The sequence below is a fragment of the Pelodiscus sinensis genome, chromosome 6 (genome assembly GCF_052426305.1).
Source record: "Pelodiscus sinensis isolate ZL-2025 chromosome 6, ASM5242630v1, whole genome shotgun sequence".
NCBI classification, from domain to species: Eukaryota; Metazoa; Chordata; order Testudines; family Trionychidae; genus Pelodiscus; species Pelodiscus sinensis.
In genome coordinates this window covers 54,906,823-54,919,171 of record NC_143057.1, presented here as the reverse complement: position 1 = coordinate 54,919,171, position 12,349 = coordinate 54,906,823, and the positions used below count along the sequence as shown (strand labels likewise).

The window sequence follows — 12,349 nt, the reverse complement described above, 5'->3', positions numbered from 1 at the left end:
CAAACTCTTAAATGGACGCTATTAACATTGTTTTATAGTAATTCAATGCTATGTTTGATAATGAGGCCCTCTAGTGACAAGATACTTAAACAGGGCAGGATGTTTTTTAACAGACTATATTCTTCATATGTTGGTAAACCTCTGTACATTTAGAGACACACAGTGGGAGAGGTAATACTAACTTCTGTTGTTGAAACAAGCTTTTACAGAACTCTTTTGGGATAGGAGAAGAATTTGAATGCCACAGCTAAATACAAAGGTGAAAGAAATAAGGCATTAACTAGGGATTTGAAAGTTTAACCAGTGGGTACTGGAACAGCTCCCTGCCTGCCATAGTGAGTTCCAGCGCAAAGTGTTCCACAGGCTAGGGCTCCTCTAGCCAGAACACCCAAGTAGCCCTTGTCTGCAGTGGTTGTGGAAGGGGAAGAAGCCTGCTTCATCCCATTGACTGGTGGCCGGGGGCGGGGGGAGCGCACTCCCGATGGGTTGAAGCAACCCCTCTGCTTGCCGTCCCCTTTGATCGGTTAACCAGTTAAACTATATGTTTACCGATTAACCAGTAAAATGGGATTTTACATCCCTAGGAATAACACATTTTGCAAGAAGGTGTGAAGTTAAAGCCTTTACAGTTGTAGGACAAAGAAGGATCCATGGCTTATAGACTGTTGTAGAGAGCCATAAATTGTGTCTTTATTCAGTTCATTATGATTGGTGTCAGGCAGACTAGTGAATTTGTTTCCAGGCTAATCTTTTGCTAAGTTTGTGCAGATTTCTTTTGAAGGTGAAGACAGATGACAGACATGGAATGATCATTTTGTAAAGTGTTATGCTCTGAGTGATATGGTATTTCTCTCTCTTATTATTTTCTATGTGAGTTCATTTCAGAGTATAGTGATTGTTTGGTTTCACTCACGTAGTTAGTGAGGCATTTGGTGCACTGGATGAAGTATACCATATATTGTGGTAGGCATATTTAGACCATGAATCCTGAAAGATATGATGTGGTATTGATCATTATAGCAGTGGAAATATGTCGGCAAGTTTTGCTTCGCATCTGTTATGGGAGAGATGGGTTTTGCTTTGGGTTGGTGTCCTGGTCTGGGGGAAGCTTGCTTCCGATGGTGAATCAGGGGAGACTTCAAGGCCAGAAAATAGGGTTTCGGAAACGATTGTGTTTCAGGACATGATCCCCATAAAGTATGGGTTGTAACTATTTAGTGATGAATATGAGTTCTAGTATGGAGTGGTAGATGACAACTAGGTTTGTTCAGTCAAAGGGTTTTTTCCTATATTTTTTAAAGTAGATTCTCTTGTGTTATATGGGTTGCCCATTCTGATGTGATCTACTTCTTGGTGGACTGTTGATGTGCAAAGGTAGTTTTAGGTCTGTTTTGGTGTATATTGAGGTATAAATTTAGGTCTACATTAAAGCTTGCCATAAGAGCTTTTATACTGGGGAATTTTAAAATAGACGCAACATTTTCTTACATAAATTTAAATACATTTAAATGTCATTTGTTATAATGTAAGGCTTTAAGAGTGCCAACGTTTTTACATGTAACATGTATATTTGTGGTATCTGGGCTTCCAAGGAAATTCTGTGATTTGAAATGTATATTTATGTTACTCCAACAAAAACCTTTATTAATAGTTAAGATTCAAGGATTTATTTCTCCTTATCAATAGCTTTTTTTATTTCAGCATGACTTAGTGAAATCCTTTTAATTAGGCTACCCTATTAGATCACATTTCATTACAATTAAGATCAGTATCCATTAATAGAAGAGATCTGTAATTGTACTTCACAGATCATGAGGTTCACTGAGTGGATGGGAGATACTGTCTAGATTGGTTGAGGATAGAGTTTTTCTGCAAGCCCAATGTCAGTTGAATTGAGTGTTGGGCAATGTCCACATGTCGTTGGCATGGATGGAGCAAACTACTGGTGATGAGCAGGAACTTGTGAAGCAGTACAAACGCAGTATAGATCACAACTATAAGGGTATGTCTTCACAACAATCTAGATTGACCAGTAGCAATTGATCCGGCAGGGATCAATTTATCACATCTGTATAGATGTGCTAAATCCACCAAAATGAGAAATCTACCAATTATTCATGTAGCTGAAGTTACGTAACTTAGGTCGACAGCCCACAGTAATAATAACAAGGCCTAAGGATGGAGTGAAACCTGATAGAGAAGGAAGGATACAAAACTAGCATCCCTAAATCAGAACAAGTTAACAAAATGTTAGTGTACTTCAGCAAGATCTACATGGGCAGGCTAGGGTGCGGTAGACTCATGCCATGCTTTGCCCTAAACTAAATGTTTGTCTAGATAAAGCCCTAAGTGAACTTATAATATAAGACTAAATCTTTCTGAGAGCTGGAGACGTAATAAATTGAAGGAGCCCAAATGACGTATTATCAGAACCTTAAGATTCTATATCTTGGTATTATGCCATACAGAACAATGCATTGATGGGTGATTGTGCCATATGTCCAAAGACATTATAGCTAGTAAGTGAATTGTGTATCAAGGCTTACAAAATGAATGAGGAGTTGGCAGTGATACATTTCTGCAGACGTTCTTTCAGGTTCAGAACCTACATACAAACTGTACTGGTCATAACTTGGCCATTAATACATAGATAATGACAAAAAATCTAAGGATTTATGGACAGATTTTAGGTGCATTTGTTATTTTTCAAGATCTGCCATATCCTATTTTGTCTTAAGGACTATATAAATAACATATTGCTGGTATCTGTGTATTTAATCTGTGAATTATTTAATCTATGTAGATTCCTCTGTGGCCTTTTAATTCTGGGTTTCCTCATTAACAATAATTAATGTTTTTTCTACTTAAAGTTGCATAACTCTGATTAGCTTTGGTCTGGGCTGGTCCCATAATACTATTTTTGATTGCGTTTCTGCCTGCCCTGGGATGGTATTTTATCCAAGTGAATCTCCATTTATCCTCTCACTATGGATGACTTTCTCATGTCTCTTGGAACACTAATAACCCTTATTTTTTCTCTCTTTAAAAAAACCCACATCTTTTCAACCATGCAAGCAGGATTCCTTTTGGAACATAACTAATGCTGATGAGCTGAAGGACTGCGGAGATAGTGAAAGCACACTAATCCTCTTCATTGCAGTACCTGTAGAATGTCACTTCCATAGTATTTCTCACCTTGAGAAAGAGAAACTATGGATAGCAATCATTACTTAGTGTGCAGCTCAATTGTACAGAACAACAAATACCAAACCAATTCTGGGCAAGCTATCCTATGTCTTAAAATAAAATTTGCCCATTCACTTCTGAAATTATAATTAATAAAAAAAGGGGTGTGTGAATATTTTCTCCATTTTTCATATTAACCTCAATGCTTATCTCCAAGAAGTCAAAGCAGGTTTTATCTTAGCAGGTTTTAGAGAGAGAGCTAAGTTCTGTTATGCTAACACAGCAAGGAAATGCCACAGACTCCTTATCTGTCTGTTCCTTCAGTCCTTCTTTGTTGTCTCTTCTCATTTTTTTCTCATTTAGTCTGTGACTTTTAAGAACATATATCTCCTTTCTTTCGTTTTTCTTTCAGCAGTGTTTTCTCTCTCTCCTCTTGAGCTTTTTATTTTCCCTAACATTTTTCATTTATCTGTATTTGTTTGCTCTTCTACTTCCGTCTCCTTTGCTCCTACCTGACTTTCTTCACTCTGTTAGCATATTACAATTGACAAAAATTTGTCAATTTCACATTCTCACTCTCCCCTAATTTATAAGAAAGGAAAGGTTAAGAATATACTGTACAAGTCCACTTTCAGGTCAGATTCTAACTTTGTTGATGGTTTTTCACATATTGAATCAGAACATTAATTTTAAAATTATTATTAAACATTGGGTTGAGACATTTAAAAATCAGGGTCTGAGTGCTTTAATGGTGTTTCTAAAAATGTTAAGCAGCAATAGCAATATTAGTGAATTTTAGAGAAATGGTTAAGTATATAGATATTTAAAATACAGTAAAACTCCATTGGTCTGGCATCTGATGGTCCGGCACCATCAGGAACCCAGAAGTGCACTGGGCAGCTGGACCATTGGAGCTGCTCTGTCCCGGGCTTCCCGGAGTCAGCCACTGGTCAGTTTCAGCAGAGGCTGAATCAGGGACAGCTGGGGGCAGAGGAACTGGGGTGCTGCTGGGTTGGTCCAGTAGCGCTGCCCCTTGGTGCTATGGGACCAACCCGGCAGCACCCCAGCTGCTCTGCCCCAGGCATCCCCAAGAGCAACTGAGGTGCTGCCGGGTTGATCTCGCAGCGCCAAGGGGCGGCACTACCGGACCAATCCAGCAGCACCCCAGCTGCTCTGCCGCAGGCGTCCCGATTCAACTGCTGCTGAAACTGACCAGCAGCGGCTGAATCGGGGATGCCTGGGGCAGAGCCGGACTATTGGAAGGGGGGGCTATGTGGGGTCTGGGATGGCATCCCCCCCACACCACCCTAGACCCCTCATGACCTCCCCTTCCGATAGTCCGGCATAGCTGATAATCCGGCACCCCCTGGGACCTAAAGGTGCCGGATTATCGGAAGTTTACTGTACCATTGACATTCTGATTTATCATACTGGCACTTCATGAAAAGTGGTATATAGATCAAAACACTTGATTTCTAGGAATATACCATTCAGACTCAATACATAATGCTTTATTATAGCTCTTAAGTTAATGGGACTTTTCTATTTTGGAATGAAATTATAATGGTCACTTTTTTATTTATTACTCTCATATATCATGTAACTTATTTGACTATCTCCAAAGTAAAAAGTGTTAGAAATAATTCTGCTATAATTTTGGCTTCAGTAATATTTCAGTCACCCTCAATGGAGGTGAATATGTACCTTGCAGTGGTTTATGGCTTTGTAGAGTTTTATCTGCATACTTTTAAATTAAACAAGTATTGGCATTGGATATGATTTATTTGTGCCTTCATTTTTTCTTAAACATTGTTTCCTATCACACTTACAGGTGCTGTTGTTTTTTCAAGAGAAGGAAAAGGAAAACCATTCAACGCCACAAATGACTCTGGAAGCAGGCAGAACATGGGGAATTACTTTCTTGTTCAACTGCTGTCTTGTGATTTTAAAAAAATCATTTATCTAGTGACCACAAATTTTTTCAAAACCTCCCTATTTAACAAATATGCCATGCGCCCATGCCTTGATTTGGTCCTTCACGCGTATTTTTATTTTTCATCCATCTCTTCTGGAAGCTTTAAAGTTTTGGCAAACATGAGTGCTTCTTTGACCATCAGTAAATGGACCGGTGAAATGGTACAAACGAACACTACACTATCTTCAGCAAAATTAACTTCAAAAGTATTTCCTCTATCTTAGAGAGCAGCTAGCAGTGTCTTAGCTGAAGACCAGATATGTTGTAAATCTGTTTTTTGATTGCTTTCAACATGCTGTTATAGAATTACCCTTTTTTCAAGTGGATAATGGGGAAAAAAAAGTTGCCCAAACTCTTAAAATAATTTAAAAGTTTTATTTTAAGATTTCTTATGGTTTGTGACATCTGCACTGATCAGTATTACTGATGGTACTGAGTCACAAATTGTACTTCAGTAGCATTAAATCATTTCCATGTTGTCATGGTACAGTCACTACCTGGAGATACTGAGGAAGAAAGTTTGATGGATTCAGCTGATGTCAGTGGTCTATGCAGTGGTTACTAATGAACAAAAATTACCATCAGTACACTTGGTTTGAATATGTGCTTTTGTTGTGCCTCTAATGGTCTTGCGGTATAGTAAAAATGGCAACAGTACTTGTACAAAAATACAAATGCTTGTATAATGTAAGTTGTGGTTTTGGTAACATTAGACAGGAAGATGAAATATCTTCCAAAGAGGGAAGATATTTAGGCGTTATAAAATACACTAAGAGGAAATAAATGTGAATCTGCTTAAAGTGGGATGGGAATTAAAGCCTAAAATTCCCATGGAAGCTACTGCTGAGTGACAACATCCTTCTTAAAATGAAAATCTGGATGTGCCATCTCACTGTTAGATCTCGTTGGTAAATTATTTTACACTTTGATTTTTTTTAAAAGCAATGGAAGTGGGTTGAACTTATTCTGCCTTCTCTGTGTACTAAACTGTAGTACCTAAAACTTTGCTGTGGTTTTCTGGAACTTTCTTACCTTTCTGTGTAATATTGCAACTGATGTAAGATATTAGGGAAAGAATAGGTCAGGTACTTTCCCCCCACTGTCCTTTGAAGTGCCTGCAATATCTAAAACCAGCTGTTCTGTAGAAAAGGCAGCCCATTCCATTTTTTCAAGTCTGCTTTATTTAAAGCCATAATGACACAGGTTTTGTCAAATATGCTTTTGTCATATTTAGCTGCCAGCATTTGGAGAGATGGAATAAAAGGACGGAAGTGGCTGGGACAGACTTGTTGACCAAAACTCAGATTAATTCTCACAGTTTTTGAGAGCACCTCCTCGAGCTAACTTGTCATTTTTTTCTGTCAATGTTATGCCTTGTGGCATACTTATTTATTTTTAAGATGTTTGTTGATAACATTCAAAATGTGTATTAAAATAGATAAATACACACCTTTGAATTCATTATTGCATTTACAGGGATTTTAGTTATATTTTATAATTTATTTTTCTTAACTGCCAAAACTGCAGTGCATTGTTTTGATGGATGATGTACTCAAATGAACACAAAAATGTGTTATCTGGTCATTGTCACTGTTGTTGTTAATGATCTTGTTAAAATTCTTGTTTTAAAAACCTGAACTTGGCCTATAAAGTGCATATTGTATAGTTGGGTCAACGGTTTCCACTCTACCTGTTTATATTACTGATTGTCTTAAACTCATGGACAGTTACATAATGTTCTTTATTTTAATTTAAGCTGAAAAAGTAGGCTGACTTGACCATTTTAATGTGAAAACATCTTTCTTTGCAGTATTTGACCAAATTTGTCACTCCATAATATTTATAAATACATGCAGTATTGAATTTCTTATCCTACAGCTGTTTAATTTTCAGAGGGTGTTTGGCCTGTACAGTGTTGATATGAGTTCCTTACACACAACAAGATGTGCATATTAATCCAATTATGGACTTAAATATAAAAACATTGTGTATTTGCTGCAAAGACCAGTATCTTGACATTTTGCTTTTTAGCAATATTTTTAAGTGCTCTATTTTAATGCGGAAGGACATTTCCTTCTGGCAACACACACTGGTCAATAATAAGTAAAGCAGGTATGTTCAGATTAAGACAACAATGTTTTGAATTTGTATGCTTTTTCCCTTCTGAACTAATGAAGTCAACATTGCCTGAATGTCTGAATAATGAAATACATCCCTGTTTAAAATTATGTAACTGAAGACAAAAATAAAGGTAGTTTTTTTTAAACTTGCCTTTTCCCCCTGTTCCTACAGTGTTGGATACAGTCATGGAAGTCATTAGTCTGGGGCCTGCCAAGCAGTTATAATCTATTTGGACTGCTAAATCATTGCTCTTATAAAAGAAAGTAACTAAAATGGTAGCCTGATGATGGATTTAGACAGCAAATGGATGCAAGTACCCTTGAGCATAACTGCTCTGGGATGTGGTATTCACTTTTTGTAAGCTGCTCATACTTGTAATAGGGTAGTTGCTACAGTGTCAAGTGCATAATATTAAGGCCAGGTCTACACTACACAGGAAGGTCGAATTAAGATATGTTAATTTTGTAGTTGGAGTCAACTTACTTTAATGCCATAATTGAGGTTGCATGTACAACCTAGCTTCAGCTCTCTGTGTGTGTATGTATTACCATAGCCCTTAATTCCGTTAGTACATTTTTCCCTGTAGGATCGCTGCCTCACTAGGTGCATAAAATGGACCATACTGATGGAGCAACTATATTGAATATTTTTCTTTTCCCTAATATAGTTGATGGTCTTATGCCTTATTTACTGCATACTCTTCAAACTCTGCTCTTAATACAGAATTACAAACTTCATATAGATATTTTGATGTGGTTCATCACAATAGTAACTCTCACACCTGCAGCTTTCATCCAAAACACATTTCACGATTCATTGTCTACAGCCAAGCCCTAAGATACAACCATATTTTCTCCAATTCCTCAGACAAAGATAAACACCTGTGTCTCTGTTCACCAGTATCTCTATCAAGCATTTTTAAAACTACAGTACCCACCCAGAAAAGTGAAGAAGCCAGTTGATAAAGCCAGGCAGATATCCAGAAGTCATCTATTACAGGATATACCCAACAAAGGCAGCAACAGACCACTAGCCATTACGTATAGTCCCCAATTAAAGTCTCTCCTACAGCATTATCAAGGATCTACAACCTATCACATTTGATTATCACTTGCTTTCACAGACCTTGGGAGGCAGGCCAGTCCTTGCTTACAGACAGCCCCGCCAACCTGAGGCAAATGCCAACTTTGCACCTGTAATAGAACAGGCCAGGTCCGGGCACCACTGAAAGGGTCTTTACAGGGCGAATTGCTCAAAACCAGGGCTACTTACAGCCCACGACTGGAGTCCTTTCCCATATAGGCAACAGACTAGTCACAAAGAGCACTTCAACTGCCAGTCTGGCCAGCGGGGAAGCTTTATAAGCAAAACCTCTCAGACACCCCATCTTCTCCTGTGCCACAATCAGACCCATATAAAACCCAATCTCACCAATTCTGAACAGATCCTCCTGGTCTCAAAGGACCAACCACAGAACCAGATCCACTTATGCCTCAGATCTTACACACAAGAGCGCGCAGGGCCAATCATTTAGAATCTAAAATTAATAAAAGAAAGAAAAGGTTGAGAGTCAGATTAAGGAGAATACATTACATACATCAATCACCCAGTTCTTGATGCAGGCTCTTAGCAGAGATGTTACAAACTGCTAGCTTAAAAATCTCTGGTATACATCCTGTATCAGGACGGGTCAGCAAGTCCTTCCCAGCTCTGTGTTCCTAGCAAGAATTCATCTAGAATCAGAAACAGGATTGAAACAAAATAGAGATGCCTCATGGCACTTTTATATTCCTGGTGTCTCCCAAACTGGAGCTGATCACATGATCAAATGACCTGTGTGCGTTCCACATACAAGTAGTCATTATGCACTGTCCGGTCTGCAGGTTTCTAGACACATTCCTCAGGTGTGTATTTGCCACTCTCCGAGACATTGTCAGTGAAGCATTGCTAGTTAGCGCAGCCATTCACCGAATAATCATTCCTCGCAATAGGCAGTCCTGGCCCATTGCTTCCTCCCAAACAGAGAACATTTGAAATATAAGAACAGAGCCTATATTCATAACTTCACATATAAAATAATGCAAGCATATGCGTGTAGCATACATAGAATCTGTAGAGAATAAGCTTTCATTTGACACCTCACATGGCCACTTTGTACAGAATTTGGAACAAACGCCACCAGTGAGTGCAATAGTGATGTCTCTTCATATTAAAATCCAGTAACGTGACAACACCCCACAAAAGAAACACTAATCCAAGAACCTATTCCTATAACAAACCCTTTTGCCAACTCTGTCCATACATCTGCCCTAAGGACACCATCACAGTACCTAATTGCGTTCATGTGCACATCTATGAATGTAATACATGCTATCATGTGCCCCTCTGCCATGTAGATGGGACAAATTGGACTTTTGCAGAAGAGTAAATGGACATAAGTCAGACCTTAAGAATGGCAACATGCAAAAGCCAGTGGGAGAGCATTTTAACCTCCCAAGGTACTCAGTTTTGGACTTGAAAGTTGCCTTCTCAGACAGAAACATTTAAAAAAACAGATTGCAGCGAGAAACTGCTGAGCTGGAATTCCTTCTCAAATTTTACACCCTAGACCAAGTTCTAAACAAATATATGGAGTAGTTCTCACATTACCATAGGTAGTTTCCCATTCTGGGACTCTCATCTTTTCATCACTGTTGAAGATGTCACATCCATTCTAAATTAATTAGCACTGTCACAGTCCCATCTCTGTCTTTTTGTCTGTTTTTTCTCTTCAGCATCTGAGGAAGTGAGTTATAGCTCATGAACGCTTTTGTTCTAATACATATGTTAGTCTTCAAAGTACCACCAGACTCCTTGTTGTTTTTACAAACACCAGTGAATTTATTTTCACCACAACCCAGTGGGGTGATGTTTACATAGGAGGAACTGAGACACTGAGAGGTTAATGTGAGAAGCATCTACTAAATTTTGATGCCCAATTTGATATATGTAGGATAGGATCTGATCTTTCAAAGCACTTAGCATATTAAAAAATGTCATGTGTTCAAAGCCTAGTGACTTCAGTTGTAGCTCTAAATGTTTAGCCCAAGAGTCTCAAGTTAGATCTCAGAAACTAAGTATTGCTGAGTTACAACTGTGAAAATTTTGATTTAAGTGACTTGCTTAGTATCACATAGGAACTGTGTGACAGAGGCAGGGATAAATCCAATTTTCTAGGAAGATGTTCCACTGTCTTCGACATATCATTGTCTCATTTAAGGCAAAGCTTTTCACACTCCCAGGCAATAAAACTCAGGGTCCTGAGTCTACCAGGAAGAGTCAAATTCCAATTATTTCCAGTATGAGAACAACTTATACCTCCAGATCAGCGGCACAGCCATGTGTATATGCATGGCCCCACAGTATGCTAATAACTTTATGGCTGACCTAGAACGTTTCCTCAACTCCCGTCCCCTTTTATCCCTTCTCTACTTACGCTACATCGATGACATCTTTATGATCTGGACGCATGGCCAAGAAACACTGGAGACATTCCACAGAGATTTCAGCAACCTATACCCCACCATCAATCTCAGCCTGGACCATTCTACACGAGAGATCCATTTCCTGGACACCACAGTACAAATCAGCAATGGAAAATTAGACACCACTCTCTACAGAAAACCTACTGACTCATACAGTTACCTACATGCTTCCAGCTCCCATCCAGAACACACCAAACGATCCATCATCTATAGCCAAGCCCTTCGATACAACCACATCTGCTCTAATCCCACTGACAGAGATCAGAAACTTCAGGATCTCTACCAAGCATTTATAAACCTCAACTACCCACCCGGAGAAATAAAAAAGCAAATTGAAAGAGCCAGATGAATACCTAGAAACCATCTACTTCAAGACAGCCCCAAGAAAACCAACAATAGAACACCACTTGTCATCACCTACAGCCCCCAACTTAAACCTGTCCAACACATTATCAATAAATTACATCCTATACTGGAATAGGATACTAAACTCCAAGAGGCTCTGGGAGACAGACTCTTATTCTCTGAGGGTATGTCTACAATACCCCCCTAGTTCGAACTAGGGGGGTAATGTAGTCATTCGGAGTTGCAAATGAAGCCCGGGATTTGAATTTCCCGGGCTTCATTTGCGTAATGCCGGCTAGTTCGGACCCCGTGCCGTGCGGCTACACGCGGCACGGACTAGCTAGTTCGGATTAAGCTTCCTACGAGGCGTACAGCTAGTTCGGAATAGGAAGCCTAATCTGAATTAGCTATTCTGTGCCGCGTGTAGCCGCGCGGCACGAGGTCCGAACTAGCCGACATTTAAAAATGGCGCCGGCCGGCATCATGCAAATGAAGCCCGGGAAATTCAAATCCCGGGCTTCATTTGCAACTCCGAATGACTACATTACCCCCCTAGTTCAAACTAGGGGGGTAGGTGTAGACATACCCCTATAGACAACCGCCTAACCTCAAGATGATTCTTACCAACAACCACAGGACATACCACACTAATACCAACCCTGGTACCTTCCCTTGCGACAAACCCCGTTGCCGGCTTTGTCCACATATTCCCTCTGCGGATACCATTATTGGACCTAACTAAGTGAGTTATAAGATCAAGAACACATATTCCTGCGCATCCAGAAATATAATTTATGCAATCATGTGCCGAAAGTGTTTGTCTGCTATGTACATTGGACAAACGTCTCAGACATTTCACCAAAGAATCAATGCCCACAAAATAGATATTAGACAGGATCACAAAGAAAAAACAGTTTCTTGCCATTTCAACCAGAAAGGACATTGTCTCAACAACTTGATTACCTGCATCCTGCTTCAAAGGCCTTTTAAGACTACACTTGAAAGAGAATCCTCTGAACTGTCATTCATGCTTAAATTTGACACTTTACACCTAAGTTTGAATAAAGACGCTAATTATCTTACCCATTACAATGATAGCTTCCCCAATTATCACCTCTAATATCATTAGCTCATAGACATTTACCTATTCCCCTCCTCCCATCTCCCTTCTGTTCTGAAATTTGATTTGTCCTTTTCA

At 39.2% G+C, this 12,349-nt stretch overlaps 1 protein-coding gene across 8 annotated transcripts in view; it reads left to right on the top strand.

Annotated features, from left to right (window-relative positions):
• The window catches only part of CSNK1G3 (casein kinase 1 gamma 3), a 152,966-nt gene extending 145,539 nt beyond the window's left edge, over nucleotides 1–7,427 (top strand). For all 8 annotated transcript variants that reach the window (XM_006130107.5, XM_006130104.5, XM_006130108.5 and 5 more), the window contains one exon: nucleotides 5,018–7,427. In XM_006130107.5, the coding sequence (XP_006130169.1) occupies nucleotides 5,018–5,072 (55 nt within the window). In that variant the 3' untranslated portion in view covers nucleotides 5,073–7,427. The remainder of the gene's footprint in view (nucleotides 1–5,017) is intronic.
• Nucleotides 7,428–12,349: the final 4,922 nt, after the last annotated feature.